This window comes from Zeus faber (assembly GCF_960531495.2).
Source record: "Zeus faber genome assembly, chromosome: 19".
Lineage (NCBI taxonomy): Eukaryota > Metazoa > Chordata > Actinopteri > Zeiformes > Zeidae > Zeus > Zeus faber.
Window position 1 is genome coordinate 24620487 of NC_137206.1, and position 18841 is coordinate 24639327.

At 44.9% G+C, this 18841-nt stretch overlaps 2 protein-coding genes across 2 annotated transcripts in view; both read left to right on the plus strand.

Annotated features, from left to right (window-relative positions):
- LOC307245045 (integrin beta-1-like) overlaps positions 1-8782 on the plus strand; it is a gene marked incomplete at both ends in the record, with an annotated part of 32882 nt that extends 24100 nt beyond the window's left edge. The window contains 10 exons of the mRNA XM_080020456.1: positions 387-542; positions 2724-2819; positions 3466-3555; positions 3645-3785; positions 3969-4174; positions 4851-5089; positions 6101-6275; positions 7033-7175; positions 8208-8353; positions 8717-8782. Of these exons, the coding sequence (XP_079876582.1) occupies positions 387-542; positions 2724-2819; positions 3466-3555; positions 3645-3785; positions 3969-4174; positions 4851-5089; positions 6101-6275; positions 7033-7175; positions 8208-8353; positions 8717-8782 (1458 nt within the window). The remainder of the gene's footprint in view (positions 1-386; positions 543-2723; positions 2820-3465; positions 3556-3644; positions 3786-3968; positions 4175-4850; positions 5090-6100; positions 6276-7032; positions 7176-8207; positions 8354-8716) is intronic.
- An 8924-nt stretch (positions 8783-17706) lies between these two features.
- epc1a (enhancer of polycomb homolog 1 a) overlaps positions 17707-18841 on the plus strand; it is a gene marked incomplete at both ends in the record, with an annotated part of 44626 nt that continues 43491 nt past the window's right edge. The window contains one exon of the mRNA XM_080019974.1: positions 17707-17859. Within this exon, the coding sequence (XP_079876100.1) occupies positions 17707-17859 (153 nt within the window). The remainder of the gene's footprint in view (positions 17860-18841) is intronic.

The following is an 18841-nucleotide window of genomic DNA, read 5'->3' on the forward strand; positions in this document are numbered from 1 at the left end:
AAAATTATATATATATATATACACAGGTTATGCTGGAAATGGCATTTTAAAATTGTGCCCTTTTTTTACTTTGAGCACCTGCCCTTCTTAACCCTGAAAAGCCCAAATAAGAAAAAATGAGAGATGAGCTCTGTGGAAAGTTGGCAAAAATGGACCATGACCAGATTCCCAGATCAATTAACACATTATCCATCCAATAACATTGTTTGAGTAGAAACATATATTTTGTATTGTGTATAAACAATAGGATGCATTGATAATGTAAGGTCTTTAAAAGAGAGCTAAAAGTGGATGTTGTATTACACCCGAGGGCTTCACAGCGTCAGGGTCTCTGCACGGGCCTATTAACATTCATGGTCATTGACAGTTTTCTCGTCGTTCTCCAGGAGCAGATCGGTTCGAGGAACGTGACCCGCCTGCTGGTGTTCTCCACCGACACCGGCTTCCACTCCGCCGGCGACGGGAAGCTGGGCGGCATCGTGCTGCCCAATGATTGGAAGTGTCACCTGCACCATGATGTCTACAGCCAAGGAAATTCACAGGTTCATTACCCAAAGAAAAAAATATTCTGTAAATATATACTGTACAGGAAATCCTCCACGGCTCCATGGCACTCAGTCGTTATCATACGAAGTCGGGAGATAAAGCTCGAGTCCAGCTGTCACCAGTGGAGTGGATTTCTTTTCCCAGGGCACTTTTGCTGTATTTTTGGCAACGGCGGCAGCGTGTAACGTTTATCTTATAGAATGGATATCGCTCTGTGTGTTAAATTGATTCCTGTCTGCAATCCCAGCAGAGAGACGGAGGTCCTCGCTGCCGCAGGCAGGAGTCAAAGACAGTGATTTAAAGGTCAGAATAAACAGCGTGGACCAGCTGAGTAGGTAGTGCACCGCATGGATAGTGTGTTTCCGCATGTCTTTCTGTTTGTTTGTTTGTTTGTTTGCTTTAATATGTCCCATTGTTTGGATTGTCCCTCTGCTACCGGTGTTGGTACCAGATGTGCTCGGCCTGGCAGACCGACTCTCACGCCCCAGTCAGAGGGTGAAACAAACCGGGCTTAATGAAAGTGAGGGCTGAAGCGTGCCAGGTGATTGCTTTTTTTTTTTTTTTTATACATTAATTACCGGAGCCAACATCAAGCAAGTGATGTAGTGCCATAAAAATAACACACTTTTACCGCCTTTAAGCCCGAAGCCAGAAGTTACATAATGCAAGAACAGGAGTTTGGGGGATGGTAATGAAAGAGGTGCCATTCTTCATATTACAAGTCAGTGTACCATCAAAATGATATGGAAGCTGTTATTGTAAGGTAACAAAGTTACATAATGTTGCTTTAATGAACAGGCATTTGTATCTGTGCGAATGTAAGTGGCTTTTTGGAGACATTCTAAAAGGGCTTAATGCAGTTTTTTAAATGATTCATTTTGGCGGAAATAGGGACCGTAATGTGGCCTAATGGGCCAATATTACAGAGAATTTGTGGAAGAAATTCTTCTGCAATGATCGGTGAGGTTAATCTGCCCGCTATAAGAAAACAAAACTGAGAATATTCAAGATTATTTATTCTGCAGAATAAAGAGAAAGGTTCAGTACTGCTCCAAAGCAGTGTTCTACCAGTCTAAATCTCATTTCTGATCAAGAGGACTTTATACAACAACAGAGGGTGTGGCTTGGGTCAGAAGTCATTTACAAATCTGTGTCCCTCAACTGTCTCCTCAACTGACCGTGGTGGTGATGAGGAAGCTGAGCCGGAAGGCAAAGCTCTCAATTTACCAGTCCATCTACGTCCCAACCCTCACCTATGGTCATGAGCTTTGGGTAGTGACCGAAAGAACGAGATTGCGAACACAGGCGGCCGAAATGAGTTTCCTCCGTCGAAATGAGTTTCCATCTCTAAGGCTCAGCCTTAGAGATGGGGTGAGGATCTCGGACATCCGGAGGGAGCTCAGAGTAGAGTCGCTGCTCCTTCATGTCCAAAGGAGCCATTTGAGGGGTTTTGGGCATCTGATCAGGAAGCCTCCTGGGCACCTTCCCTTGGAGGTTTTCCAGGCACGTCCAACTGGTAGGAGACCATGAGGCAGACCCAGAACTGGAGGAATAACATATCCCAGCTAACCTGGGAAGGCCTCGGGGTCCCCCAGGAAGAACTGGAAAACATTGCCAGGGAGAAGGGGGCCTGGAGCTCCTTGCTCAGCCTGCTGCCACTTCAACCCGGCCCGGATTAGCGGACGAAAATGGATGGATGGATGGAAGCCCGCCAAAATCTAGTATTTGATTAACTATTTCTAGATTTCAAAATTTTTCATATGCCCATATGTTCCTGACCAAGTTGAGGCCAATTGACAGGGGAGAGACACCCACGCGTTATCAATCCAGCCGCAGTCAAGATAAATCACCACGCAGGATGGGGAAATAACCATGTAGAGAGAGAGAGAGAGAGAGAGAGAGAGAGAGAGAGAGAGAGAAGGGAGAATAAAATGAGCGACAGGAACAGTTGTTAGACAGGAGGGGAAGAGAGGAAGAGTGTAAATACTGATCAAATATAATGTCTACCCTGTGTGCTACACATCACAATTTGCATCCTCCCTGTCTCTCTCTCTCTCTCTCTCTCCCCGTCTCCCTGTCTTTCTCTCCCTCGCTCCCTCTCTCCCTCTCCCCCTCCCTCTCTCTCTCCCTCTCTCCCTCCCTCCATCCCTCCCTCCATCCATCCCTCTCTCTGCTAGGACTATCCGTCAGTGGCTCACATTGCTGAGACGCTGAGACAGAGGAACATCCAGATCATATTCGCCGTGACGGAGGACATGGTGCATTTGTACGAGGTGCGAGGCAGAGGACGCGCTTCATTTATGATGCCACTTGTTTTCTGTTTATCCTCCTCCAAGCTGCTTTCGCACTGAATACCCCCCAAAAAACGGACTATGATCCACCCAATTCCTTCATGTAAAAAGTGATTAATTGATCGCGACCACGGTGACACCCAACATTAACATTAATAACGTCTTCACTTTAAGGTACATTACGCCACATTAAGACACATTCTTCCCAGTTTGGCAATGGCCGACTTTTAAGACGGCTTTTAGATTTGGAATTCACTTCAAATTTGCAACAGAGGTACAGCACAGCATGTCCCCCTGCGACATGAATTTATTTAGATTTATTTTGTGATTTGGGTTTGTTATATGCTTGCATTAAACTAAGTTCAATGTGCCGCCAAAATCTGGAAATGATTCAATTATGTTCCATATTTATTGCAGATGGGCGGGGCCTATTGCAGAGGGGGCAGAGCTTCTCTCATGCCTCTCTTTCCGCCTCTCCACATGAACGACACTTCCTGCCTGCGTCGTGGTTGTCGTTTGTCGGATTCGGTGTAAATCCGGCTTTAGAATTAGGATTAGAAATAGGATTAGAATTGGAATTGGAATTAGAATAAGAATATTGTGTGTTTTTTCTCCTGTCTTATCCCAGGGCCTTAGAAGCATTTTCCCCAAATGTGCAGTGGGAACGCTGTCCAACACCTCGCACAACATCCTGCAGATCATCGTGGAGGCATACCATGTGACTTCGGTGGCGGCAGCAGGTGCACGGTGTCATTTCCTCACTTTAAAAAAAGGTGAAATGTGTTCACGGCGCTCCCCACCCCCAAGGCCTTGACCTCGGAGGTGGTGATGGAGAACAGTGAGCTTCCTCTGGGCGTCTCCATCTCCTACACGTCGTGCTGCAAGGACGGCAAACTGCGGCGGGGCCAGGCGGGGCGGAGCTGCTCGCTCATCTCAATCGGCGACGAGGTGCGTTGAACGCTGGGGGGAAATTGCGTAAGTGCCTCTGTTAGCATGTGGCTAACAGCCCCTCGCTGTTAAATCAGTGCCAACGCTGATTATAATCACCTCGTAAGCGATGGAGCTGTAATTGGGACCACAGGTGTCTCCTCCTCCTCCTCCTCCTCTTCCTCCCTCCCCACCTCCACCCAGGTGAACTTTCATATTACCGTGACGGCGTCGGCGTGTACGGAGGCTCGTGGGTGGCGGCCGTCTCGCGTCGTCCTCAAGCCCCAGGGCTACAGCGAGGAGGCGGAGCTGCTGCTGGGCGTGTGCGACTGCTCGTGTCGTCGGGACAAGGTGGAGTGCAGCCCGGCGTGTAGCCATGGCAACGGTACTCTGGAGTGCGGGGTGTGCCAGTGAGTCGGCAAAAATGGCAGCAGGCATTCACACACACACACACACACACACACACATGCGCGCACGCACACACACACACAAGCAGTGCAAGGCCTGGCACACCAGCAGAATCCAGCCGGCTCATGAGGGTTACATGTACCAAACAGTCATCAGTGTTGGAAATAATCCAATAATAAAGTGGAAATATTCCTCAAATGGAAAGGGTGAAAATAATAATAATAATAATAATAACAACAACAACAACAACAACAACAACAACAACAACAACAACAACAACAGCAATAATAATAATATATAATAATAATACATTAACTTTAAACTATCTAATAACTAAAAATAACCAAATATTATTTTCAATTTCTTTCAATTCAATTTCCATTTTCTGTTTTGGGTCGTCAATTTAGACCTTAAGGGTGATTTTTTTTCAACATTATCTCTCTCGAATTATCTATCTTGTCTTGAAGTACTCCAAACAATTCTGAATGCCCATTCTCAAAATAGTCCCACACTAGTTCAGGGACCTTTTCAATTGACTTCATTCACTGTCATTCGCCAGCAAGCGATTCCACTTGAGTTATCTTACTTATATAGAATTCTCCTTTACCCAGGTAGTTGTGTGTGATTCCACTGTGACGGGGGCAGCGGACGGTGACGCTTCGCTTCCTTCTGCTACAGGTGCAACGGAGACCGAGTCGGGACGCTGTGCGAGTGCGAGCGAGCCGGGTCGGACGAGCCGGCTGAGTCGGCCATTTGTCGCCGTGACGACGCCCCGGAGCCGTGCAGCGGACACGACGAGTGCATCTGCGGGAAGTGCGTCTGTCATAAGAGCCGCAAGAAGCCCGGCCCGGCCTTCTACGGCAAATACTGCCAATGCAGCGACTACAGCTGTGACCAGTACCAAGGATTGCAGTGCGGTAGTGAAACAAAGATGACATTGGAGTCATGCGTTCCACGTAAAACTTTTTGATTTCATTTGTAAAACCTAAATACGGTGTTTTTTTTTTTTAGGTTTTCTCAGCTAAAATGTTTTCTTAATATCTTGATTTCAAGTTGAAGAAACCAAAAGAAAGTTGTGACCTGTCCACTACATGTTCAGTAATATATTGTTGAATCCTGTGCACAAATTAATAGAAAGAAAGAAGAATTTGGAAATGCTTTATACATTCACACAATTTTACTTCCATTTTTTAAGAATATAAAATGAATGATTAATCAAATGAAGTGTAGAATAAATAAATCCTAAAATAAATATATAAACAATTAAATAAAATTGAATATAATATATATTCTTATATATTTAAGTAATTTCCCCCTGGGATTATTAAATTATTTCTGATTCTGATTCTGATTCTGATATAAGAAATGGAAAAATAATATATTTAAAAGATTTAAGAAATATGTAGCTTTTTCAAATGTATATGAATACATCATCTTTTCACCCCATCCATCAATCCATCCACCTTTCCATCCATCCAACCATCCATCCATCCATTAATCCATTTATCCACCAATCCAATAATCCGTCCAACCATCCACCCACACATCCATCCATCCATCCATCCATCTATGCATCCACCCATTTATCCACCATTCCATTAATCTCTCCAACCATCCACCCACATATCCATCCACCCATGCATCTGCCCATCCATCCATCCATTCATCCGTCCATTATTCCATCCACTCATCCAATCCACCCATCCTTCATCCATCCATCCATCCATCCATTCATCCATCCATCTATCCATTCATCTATCCTTCTACACATTCACCCATCCATCCATCCATGATGGATATCCATCCATCCATCCATTCCATCCACCCATCCATCCACTCCATCCGTTTACCCATCCACCCATCTACCCAGCCTCCCGTCCATCCAGGGCGAGGCCAGTGTGTGTGTAGAGTGTGTGAATGTCTCCCAGGATTCTCCGGCCGGGCATGCGAGTGTTCGCTGGGCGTCTGTCCGGGGACGGAGAGGTCTGCTCGGCCAGGGGGGGTCTGCGTCTGCGGGGCCTGCATCTGCTGGGACCCCCAGCGCTTCCAGGGCCCCACCTGCGACCTCTGTCCCGCCTGCCCCGCCCCCTGCACCCTGCACAGGTAGAGCGGTCACGGGAACACTTCGTTGATGCTTCAATGTCAATACACCACAAAATGAATTTGACGCACAATTGAGTCAATGTTGGTGCTTCAATGACTTAGCATCAACATGTTCAGTGGTGAATAAACTGGATCAAATAAAGGTAGATCTGGGATTATTCTGAAACAAGTAATTCCTTAATGAGGTGGTTATTACGCAACTAATGCAAATGTTATCAAGTAGTAAAAAGGGACACTTTACAGTAATGATGACAGCAGTTTTGGCGTGTTATTACATGTTTAATTATTACATGTTCATCCTTAAAACAGTTAAAAAGCCGAATGTATTTACATTAGATTCGATTAGATTAGACAGATAGTTTTCTAATCTCCGGGGGGGAAATTGCCATGTTACAGTAGCTCACACGAAAAACAATTGGCCGATCACGATAAAGTGATTTAATAGAAAATACGAAGTAAATATTATCACAAGAGAAAAAAATACAATATACAATAAACAATACACCTAAAAATAAACTCCTATTAACAATTTGAAATGTAAAAGCAGGTAATTGTGCATACTGTGTATGCATCGGTATGTGTTATTATATACAGGAAAATGCATATTTTATCATATTATGTATGTGTTACTACATAATATAGGTGACATTTACTACATTTTGGCCAGTTAATTCAAAATGCAGTGATATTACGTAATGTGTTGTTAAAAGGACATTAGAGCAGGGTTTCGGCTGACGCTGTTTTCCTCTCTGTTCAGGGAATGCGTCCTGTGCAGGGTCTTCTCCCAGGGGAGGTTGAACCAGAGGGAGTGTGAGCTGAGCTGCTCCCAGCTGAACATCACTGTGGTGGGGGAAGCCGCGGCACTGGCCCCCGGTGCGGCCCGGTACACGGTGCAGGGAGGTGGACAGCGAGGGCTGCCTGCTCAATTTTGTAATTGAGAAAGGCCAGCGAGGAGGCTCTGCCCACGTTCATGTCATCCAGGAAAGAGGTAATCATGGCGAAGCCCCTATTGCTTTTTTTTTTTTTTTTTTTTATGGGAGGAAGCCGTTTTTCATCACTTTTACGCTGCCAATAGGGATTCTGAGTGCTAAAATTAAAGAATGGGTTGATACCGGTTTCTGATTCATTACTTTCTCTGACGTTATAGACTCACACCATTGGTTAGTGGTAATTAGAACATAATAATCGGCATAAACTCTAATTTTCTCCCATTCCAGACATTCAGGCAGGGTTATTATACGATAACGACTGGGAATTTTGTGGACATTCTAAATAAAGGATTACATTAAGACAGAATAGTGTTTTCTAATTTATTTTTTAAGAACCACTATGCCTACTGTAGTTTAAGGGCTTCCACTAAGAAAAATTGTCTGGTCATTGTAGTTCCTATGTTATGCCACCAGATGGTGCCACTTGCTACTGTTCATATTAGCACGTCGGGAGAGTGATACAAGGGATGTGAATGCAGGCAGACGTGATTATCAATGTTAATACGTCATCATTAACAAACAGCGGTCAATATTCCGAAATAACCGATTGCTGATTGGACGTTGACCAATCAGAATTGAGTATTGCACAGAGCTGGGTAATAAAACCCATATTAATAGGTATAAACTCTATTTTGCGCCATCCAAGCCACCTAACATGCTTCAAAGCGTCTTGAAAGCGGAAGCTCAAATTACTTTTCTTTAATTATCCGATGTGGTTGATGTGGCTACTGGCATTGGACATTCATACCAGGGATATACTGGGATATAATTTGCTATAGCTGTAGCATCAAAACCAATCATTCAGTCAATCAAGTGAGCTTGTACATCAAAGGGCGGTGTGTATATACAGTATATACAGTATATAGCTTTGGCTTTGTTCCATTTGTGCTAATGTTTATCGACTTCCTGCGTCTTTGTGGAGTATGTCCGTCTGGTCCTGAAGTGGCGCTGATCATGGCGGCGGTGTCCGCCTCCGTGGTGCTGCTGGGCGTGGCCCTGCTGCTGCTATGGAAACTAGTCACCAGCATCTATGACCGCAGGGAGTTTGCCGGCTTCCAGAGAGAGCTGGAGCGGAGGCGCTGGAACAGGGTGAGTAGAAACCACCTCCACTGCCACCGCCCTCCGACGATACACAACCCCGATCTGTCAGCACATGTGATTCAAATGAGTATGAAAATAACACGTATAGAGTTGCCGTGGTGACAGTGATGCCTCGACATTTGACAACCAATTATGAGAAACCCACTGGAACACCCCGTGCATGGGCCGCAGGACCTCGCTTTTAGGCTGATGAGGGACACTGTAATCCAGCGCAACGCTCTATAAAGACCGTAAAAACAATCTAGATTTATTCAAGTACGGTTGACATCCAGTGTCGGGAAATATTCTCATGTGACTCAGCATGAATGTCTTTGATTAAGAACCTTCCTTTCCTCCCCCAATCTGTTGCAGAGGGACAACCCCATCTACAGGAGTTCCATCACGACTACTGTCAACCCAAAGTACAAAGAACAATAATGTTACGGAAGGGGAAAAGATCTGAACTGTCGTTTCAATGGGGATCCCCGTCGAGCGACACAATGAAAACAGCATCCTTCACCTGAGCTGGTGTCAGCGGGAGGTCCTGTTTGTCTGGCAGGATGCTGCCGTCTGACTTACTCGGGCTTTGTTCCTAATGTGCTATTTTCCAACTTCAGTATCTAGCCAAGCCCTTCCCTGCCCTTCCCTGCCCTTCTCTCCCCTTCAACTCCTCTTCCCTTCCCTTCCCTCCTCTTCCCTTCCCTTCCCTCCTCTTCCCTTCCCTCCACTCCTCTTCCCTTCCCTTCCCTTCCCTTCCCTCCTCCTCCCTTCCCTCCCCTCCTCTTCACTTTTCTCCTCTCCTCTTCCCTTCCCTTCCCTTCCCTCCTCTTCCCTTCCCTCCTCTTCACTTCCCTCCCCTTCTCTCCTCTCCTCTTCCCTTCTCTCTTCTCCTCTTCCCTTCCCTTCCCTTCCCTTCCCTCCTCTTCCCTACTCTTCCCTTCCCTTCCCTCCTCTTCCCTACTCTTCCCTTCCCTCCTCTTCCCTACTCTTCCCTTCCCTTCCCTTCCCTCCCCTCCTCTTCCCTTCCCTCCTCTTCCCTACTCTTCCCTTCCCTTCCCTCCTCTTCCTACCTCTTCTCTTCTCTCCTCTTCCCTTCCCTCTTCCCTCCTCTTCCCTTCCCTTCCGCACGCACACTGCAGGCCCTCACAATTTCAAAGGAGGTGTTCTTCATTTCAGACACCGCTGTTGCTTTCACCAGGTCGGCTGCCGGGGCAGGATGTGTGTAACACAGATGTTTGCGCGTTTCTTGTTTTTATTTATTTATTTATTTTTCACACTCCTCAAAGCATCGAATTCTGTTTTATCCACCTGTACGTACGTAAGTATGTAGGTAAATAAATAAATAGATGAATACTTAATATTTATGCTTGCACTGTTGTTGTGTTGCTCATGTCTCGGTGGCGAGTGCCAGCAAGGTGAATGCGTTGCATTATCCATCGGCCCGAGCTCTTTGGGTGGGTCTCCACTGCCTCCTAGAGAAAGGCAGATGAAATAACACCCTCTCGAAATCACGGAGCACATTTCTTTATAGGACGTGGTCATGGAAGAATGTCCCCCTTCCTCTTTACACTAACACAAAGCCGTGCCTCTGAGGGTACCGTGGCCCCGGCAGAATGTCTTTGAATTCATTATGCATCAAAATCCCATGTGGAAAGTGCTGTGCGGACATGATACGTTGCAATATAAATCACAAAACAAAAGTGGCTGTGTGCAGGGCTTGTGAGGAGCAACTGATGTGGAGGGGGTTTGCCGGTTCATTGGACTGAATCATGTGAGCACAAAGCAACAATCCCATGTTCAAATCTAGATACATGTACGGGGAGGGGCGGGGTTCTCCCTGCCTACAGATGGCTACTGATGACCTTGCTGGGGAAGTTTAGCAAAGCAATATTCATCTTAGCAACACCCAGCCTCCTCCACTCCCACCATCTCCGCGCTTGAGCAGCTAGTGGGTGGTGATGCACCAGAGATAATGACTCCATATGCTTCTGTTTCTGCTTTTTTTCCCCAGCATTCCATCTCATCTGCATCTGCGGAGGATTGTGGGATGCTGAGACCACTGTTCGGGCAGCAAGGCTATGAAGTGGCAGGCCCGCCATGCGGCAAGACCAAGAAAAATATGCACTTTACTTTGTCCCCTGCATTTTATCGATCCTAACTACCCAGACCTAGAGATGATGTGATGGTCGGAGGCATTAGCAGGAGTGTCTGTGTATTTATGTATTTAGGGTGGGGGAGGGAACTGGGGGAACCTGGATGAAACCCCACGTTAACATGGGGAGAACATGCAAACTCCACAGGAAAAGGTTTGCACCCAGAAGCGTCTCGCTGTGAGACCGCAGTGCTAAGCACCGAGCCGCCATGCGACAGGACTTATGTGAAGGGCGGTAATAGGGCAGGGGTCTCCTGCTGCGGCAGCAGCCCCGGAGACCGTTGCACAGCACGGACAACAACCGGATTTGGGAAAGCACAGTTACCACTGCATCTCCTAAATTAGTGTCAGGTTAATCCCACTCTGATGCCGCCTCCTTGGCTTTGCCCGATTACAGTAAATGCAAACAGGTTTCAATGGTGTGGTCAAGTAAAAACTTTGCTGTGGCCATTACTAATATTAACAACTAACATTACATGTAGCAGACGCGTTTATCCAAAGTGACTTACAATGACGGACGCAGCCATCAGGAGCAATTAGGGGTTAAGTGTCTCGCTCAAGGACACTACAGCATGCTAGCAGGAGGAGCCTGGGATCCAACCAGCAACCTTTAGATCTCTAGGCGACCAGCTCTATAATTTATAATAAAAAAGTGGATCATTGGTAGCATTATTAGTAGGAGTATTATTATTAGTAGTAGTAGTAGAATTACTATTATTCATAATAATAATCATAATCTGTAAGTACATGGGGCTTGTCTCGCTTTTGTTTGGTGCATTGTTTTACACAATCAGACATACAGTTGATAAGGTAAAATCTGAGAATATATCATAATGACATTAATGACAGTCATAACATTTGAAAATATAAAGTTGTATAATTTATATAAAAAATATAAAATAGCAATATAATCACAACTATAACAAATAATAACCATAACAATAAATAATAATAATAATAATAATAATAATAATAATAATAATAATAATAATAATAATAATAATATGTTGGCGGGGCGGGATCAACGAGCTCTGCTCTGTGGTTGGCTGCCTCCGCCGTCCAATCAGGTAGTCGCTGACAAAGTGTCTGGGTGGTCAGTTTGAGCGTAGAGCTCCACTTCTCTGTCAAAGTAGAAACTCGTGATCTTCACGAACTTTCTAATCCGGAAAACACGACCCTCCCCCCGTGCGTGGAAGCCTGGGTTGTCTCGGAGCAGCCCGGCCTGACCCGGGAGAGCGCTGGCGACCACTGCCACAACCGTCCCAGCCGTGCTAAAGGGGAGCTAACGAGACTTTAGCCTTAGCATTAGCATGATGACACTGAGAGGAGCCGCCGCCGCCCTCCCCGCCAGGTGAGTTTAAAACCCCCGCTCCCAGCCCCACATTTACTAGTTGGGCCTCAACGATTGAAAGTTTGTTTGTTTTTCCTGCGTTTTAACTAAACGGGCGAGCGCCCTGCATTGCAAGTTAACGGCGCGGGGTGAGGATTACACGGCTAGCTAGCTGGTGTGGAAGGAATTGTGTGTCACAATTCCCAAAATATACATAATAAAGGATAAATAAATACAATAAAAGATAAATAGAAATGTGAAAAAATGTGAATAAATACTACAACCGCAAATCCGTGTTTGGATTAAAAATAAATAAATAAATAAAATAAATAAATAAATAAATAGATAGATAGATATTTACCAATCCACAAATAAATAATGTATTATGTTGAGTACACGATTTAAAAAATAAATAAAGCACAATTAATGTGGTTTAATATAGTTTTATATTGAATGTACTGCAACTTTGAAACGTGCATCCGTTTACATGACATTACGTCATTCGGTTTGTGACACACGTATGACGTCACAGATGTATTTCCTTTTTTTAAATAAAATAATAGATTTCTGGTTTGCAGTAGTTATTCTCGTCTTAGAATTTATATTCAATTTTTTTATTGTGATCTATTTATGAGTTGTGACCCATAACCTCCTTCCAGAGCGAACAGTGTGTTCCCAATGCAATTAGACGTTGGATCAACTTAAACAAACTGCTTCAAACCCATAAAACCTTTATTTCTTATGTTTTCATATTTGATATCGAGAGATTACATGCAATGATTTAAAAAATATAAGTATTTTTCTCTAAGCTAGTTTTTTCTAAGTTGATCTAATAGCTTGTCTAACTATAATCATGTCAGAATGTGAATTATTTTTGTTTTGCAAATCTTAAATTTAAGTGTGTATTTTAGGTGAATTGCTTATTGCCAAACTTTCTATTTATTTTCTAAAATTTTTAGGTTTTCTGTATATTTCCATTTTTGAGTGTATGTAATTCTTTATATTTATTGTATATTGCCTTTTGTATACATCTCATTGTTAGGGACAATCATCATCAAGGGCTTAAAAATGAAACCCACTAAACAGCCCTGCTGTTTTCCTGGCGCCTGTGATATTTCCCTCTTACCCGAATGGTGGTGTTGGAATATTATTTTAGTGAGAACAAAATCTAAGTACTCTACTATCCATGATAATTGCCGCACTAATGCACACTGTCTCCATTCTCAGATATGTTTCCCTGATTTTAAAGTCATAAAATAAAAAGCTTCTAAGGCTGCCACTCTATAAAAAAACAGCCTATCTTCCCACCAGTGTTGCCAGATCGGATTGAAAATTTCCAGCCCCACCGCGGTCTAAAAACCGCCAAACCCACCGAAAGCCATCCCAAATCATACACTGCAAGAAAAGCGTTGGTGGGAGGTGCAACGTGTGTGATGCGATGCGGGACACACAGGGCTTTTTTTGGTTTCATTCAATTAGGAAATGGAGGAAAATAAATACGTCTTGTTTGTATTTATTTGGAGAAAACAGAAACGGAGATCTCGTGATCTTGATTTCCATCTTGTGAAAAAAACAACAACTCCCAGTTATTTAAAAACCAGCCCAAATTTTGTAAACGGGCCCAATGCTATTTTTTCCAGCCCAATGTGATCAACAGAAGGGAAACTGCCCAACCTGCACCTTTCACCATTGGTGGTGGAAAAAGGGTCATTGTCATGAAAACACTATAAAACATGAAATGTTTGATATGAATTGATACACATATTCCACGTATTCTCAGAGAGAATGTGAAATAATTTATTTAAATATTAATATATAAATAAATAAAATATATTATAAATATTATTGTTACATTACTGTAACTATGTATTTTTGTCTGGGAAAAAAACAGAAAATAATATCATAGTTAAAAACAACTAAGTGGGCTATGTAGTAGGCATTGCATACTTTTTAATATTTTAATGAATTGTTTCACATTCTCTGAATATGTGAATCAATGCATTTCGGACATGTTTATGAAGAATGACTCAAGTGTAATATTGTTTTGATATTATTCTAAAGTATTTAGTCAAACTCATTGGCTTTGCAATTTCCATCCCGAGAAACTTGTTTTAAGCATTTTCACGCTCAAGAGCTTGTCTTTCCTAGTAGGCCTGGGCGATATGAGAAGAAATAAAAATATCACTTTTTTTGACATGCCTCGATATTGAGACTTGAATGATATTTTGGGGATTACTATTAGTGATTATTGGAAGATAAGATATTCACACAAAACAAATATTTGAACAAGATCATTAGTACCGGGTACAGGCATTGATTAGAAAAGTGCATAATTTAATAAACTATATCAAGTTATTACGGTCGCCAGATGTCTAGTGTCATATCAATACCAGTGTTTCCCACAGGTCTGAAATATACTTGTGGCAGTCGCTGGCGAAGGGCAGCACAGCTTCCTGTGACTGAGCATCACTTCCTGCTGTCCCTCGACCCGATACAAACATGGAGTGCTTTCTAATCCGTGTCCGTGTGTCATTGTAATGTAATACCAGAGAATGAGTTCACAAGTTAATCGATCGCAGATGGCGACCTTCTGTCGGACGGATAAAAACATTGGAAATGCTAAAATTGATCGCCAAATATACTTTGGCGGCCTTTAATATACCTGGGCGACCTGCCCAAGTAAAGTCTATTGTGTGGGGAAACACTGGATACTATATCAATATATCACCCATTCCTATTTTTCTATGCTGTGCTATGTTGCATGCTATGATTATTATTATTACTACAATCTGGAAATTCTGAACAAATGCAGTCCATTCCCAAACCGGGTAGCAGTTATGGTGACCTCCACTGCTAATTTAGTGGGGTTTTTTTTTTTGTTTTTTTTTGTATTCTCACTCGTCATTCAGGCCGCCGCAGTTCTCTGCAGGTGCTGGAACATTGTTTCCAATGGATGAAGAATATCAAGTGTGCTAAAAATGAATCACCTCTGTCTGTTCATGGAACGGATTATAAACAACCCTTGCAGGTTAATTCAAACTGTTTAAAAAAATTAAAAAAATTCCTTTTTTTATCAGTATGTCCGCCAATAAATCATCGGCAGTGATCTCCTATGGCCGTGATGCACTTGTGGATATAAAAATTCCCTTGAAAGAACAATTTTGGGACTTTTTATCTGCGGATCCAGAGTGGCCGTCGGCTATTTTACACGCCAACACTCTCAACAGCAACAACAATGGAGCCGCTGTTCCACAGGTGGGCCCACGGAGGAAGCACCGTGGTAAACGAGGTGGCATTCAGGTCAGAACGAGGATGCAACATTACCGTCAACCTCTGCCAAGCATCCTTCTTGCCAACGTTCAGTCTCTGGAGAACAAGATGGGTAAGCTTCGAGCGAGGATAAAATTCCAACGGGATACGAGAAACTGTTGCGTCCCTCTGCCTGGTCGGAGACATGGCTGAACCCGCTGGTGCCGGATCACGCCATACGTGCAGCCGAGTCCTTCTCCGTGTTCCGTGCCAACAGGTCGGAGGAGTCGGGCAAATCCAAGGGTGGACGTGTCTGCCTCAGGATACACAGCCGCTGGTGTAACCCCAACAACATCAAGACTCTCCCGCTCCTGCTCGCCGAACCTGGAACAGCTGAGCATCTCATGCCGTCCATTCTACCTCCCCCGGGAATTCAGCATAGTCCCCATCACAGCCGTTTATATTCCACCACAAGTGGACACAGACACAGCACTGTCGAACCTATGTGATGTGTTGTGCGGACTTCAGAATGAACATCCCGACGCGGCTGTGGTGGTGACTGGACACTTTAAAAGGCAAACCTTAAAAAAACAGTTCTGCCTAATTTCTGTCAACACATCACGTGCCACCAGGGGAGATAGATAGAACTTTGGACCATTTTTTACACACCTTACAAGAACGGATACAAGACTGTCTCGCTCCCTGCTTTCAGGAAATCAAATCACACCACGATTTCCACTGCGTAAAGCGGTGGTGACGAGGGATGTAAAGCGGTGGTCAGACCAATCAGAGGCCGCGCTTCAGGATGCTCTTTCTGACGTAGACTGGGACATGTTCCAGTAGCATCAGCGAGTTTACGGAAGTAGCTACGTGCTTCATAGCTATGTTAGCGGACAGCATCGTTCCCAGGTTGAAAGTTCGGATATTTCCAAACCAGAAACCATGGGTCGATAAATCCATCCGTGGAGCTCTGAATGGTCCCACGTCCGCTTACAATGAAGGTCTTGGATCCGGAAGCATGGACAACGACAAAGCGGCGTCGTACACTCTGCGGAGGGCGGTGAAGAATCCCAAATGGACGTACAGAGACACAGTGGAGCTACAGATGGAGCAACGGGACACCAGATACTTGTGGCAGGCTGCGACTTTTACGAACTACAAGAGCACCTCCTACCCAGCCACGAGTGTGGACGCCTCCCTAGCCAACAAACTGAACTCCTTTTATGCATGGTTTGAGTCTGGCAAGAGCACCCGTAGCTCGCCAGCTAATTGGAGTTACACCGCTGGGGATGGGCAGTATATGTTTGTGATGAATATAAACCTCTTGAATCTTAAATGTTTCTCTGCTTGTCAATAGAAACATTAGATATGATCACATATGTAGTGAAATACCCATTTGTACCACAGGGTGGCGCTATATGCATACACTTTACACCAGATGGCGGTGGGACTGGATTGCCTGCGGATTGATTCTGAGTTGAAAAGTTAAAATAAAGCTTGTATTATGAGGCCTACAAAATAAATGTAGGCCTTGTGTTTACAATTATAATATATGCTGCTGTAAAGTGTGTGTGTGTTCTCTGGCTCTGGGGTTTTTTTGTTTTTTTTGTAATGCCAGACTTTCCCATCAAATTATTTATTTTCATTTTAATATTTATCCCTCGCCACAGTGCATTCAAACACACCATTAATGGCAGTGGTAGATTGGTGCTCAGCACATTCAAGAGAAAAAGGAAGAAAATATATGTATTATAATAAAATAACAATTTATGAAAACCCAGGGGGAGATTTGGGTGGTCCAGCTGCAAAGTGGAAAAAGAGAAACCAGAAGTTAACAGGGCACTGATTACTGATTACACAAATTAAAATATGACAGCATTACTCAAATAATTTGGCAGTTACAGTAATAACTGCAGTACTAATGATGATGGCAATAAAGACAATAAGACAAATGAGTAGATTTATAATGTGTGTGTGTGTGTGTAACGTAAAAGATTTACTGAAAAGGCAATATACAATGAACCGGAAGTGAACAATAAACTTGTCTCAGCAATTCACATTCTGACAAAATTGGGAAATTGTGCAAATATGATGTATTTGATATTGAAATTCGATTTTTATGTTTGGACCATTTTTTTTACGTTGACATTCAAATGCGTATTTATTTAGCGATGATCGCGGTTGTTGTTATTTATTAAGTGTGTGCTCTTTACATGTGTGAAGTTGTATCCCCCCGCGCACGCGCGTGACCCCGCGCGGGAATGGCTGCGCCGTCACCGAGGGGGCCGGGCCCGCCACGCCACGCACCGCGCGCCCCGAGCGGAGGCAGAGCCGCGCCGCGACGAGAGGAGCATCTGTAACCGTAATGTCCGCCATGTTGGCAGCCATGTTGGCAGCCATGTTGGCCACGGCGTGCTGAGCACCGGGAGGAGGAGGAGGGACAGCGGAGCGCCGCGAGGACGCACACCGAGACAGCGCGATCGAAGCCCGGGGACCGCCCGGCTCTGGCCCCCCCGCCCCCCCGGATCTACCCCCGGATTCCTCCATGAGAGCCCGCCGCGGCGCCGCCGTGACTCCGAGCAGCCGACCCTCCGCATTCGTCCTGTATGCGCCGTCCCGCTGCGTAGAGCCATGAGCAAGCTGTCGTTCCGGGCCCGAGCTCTGGACGCGGCCAAGCCGCTGCCCGTGTTCCGCTGCGAGGACCTGCCCGACCTGCACGAGTATGCCTCGATCAACCGGGCGGTGCCGCAGATGCCCACCGGCATGGAGAAGGAGGAGGAATCGGTATGTTTGAAACGCCGCGGATGGAACCGTGACGGACCGCCATTGCGTTATTTTCTGCCTTTTAAGATTCCCCATGTTCCGCCGCTGTCAGCCTGCGCAGGCTGGTGCAAAATGGCCGCCATGTCGGTTTTCCGTGCACACGACGGATCTCGGTGAATGTTTGTCGCCGCGCTGCCGTTTCGGCTCCAACGTGGCCGGGGGTCCGCGCCGCCTCGGGATTTGGGCCGTTAACCGTGCGGCGGCGGGTCGTGCCGCTCAGCGTCGCAGCGGAACGCACAAAGGCTGTCACGTGACCCGCGTTTCGGCCTCCATTTTGTTTGGCTTTCTCCTCGGCGGGGACGGTGCAGTGGCGCCCGGCGCCCGCCAGAGGGAGCCGCGGGGCACGGCGTGTTACTGATGATGGACGGGGTCCCTCGGTCATCCCCGGTGATTCAGAACAAATAGGCAATAAATAGAAAAAGTAAAATAAATAAAAAGTCATGACAACACACACACAAAAAAAAAAATGGCAATGTGCAACAGACCTAAAACAGTATTTTATAAAAAAATAACTTGACATTTTTAAAAACGTTTACAAAAAAAAGCTCAACCGACACGAACAACAATAGACACAATGCTAATATGCAATAACCCTAAAAATGAACAATAAACAAACCCCTCTGGGTGAGAATCAGGACTGTGTACACGTGTGCATCCATAACACATACTGTGTTTACCACGGGGGAAACAGCTGCTGTGGCGGGAAGGGTCATGAGGTGACCGCTCCGGGCCACCGACAACAAATATAATACATACGATTAAAAAAAAAAACCAAACCGAGCCAGATAGACCTTCATCTAGCGTCTTAAATAAAAAGGTTTAATGAAAGCATTTACGCTGCATCGTTTGGAGTCCCGATTCCCCCACCCGCACCCGCTGGGGGTTGTTTTGATGTGTTTACCCAATGTGATTTTTTTTTTTTTTTTTTTTTTTATAGCGAACG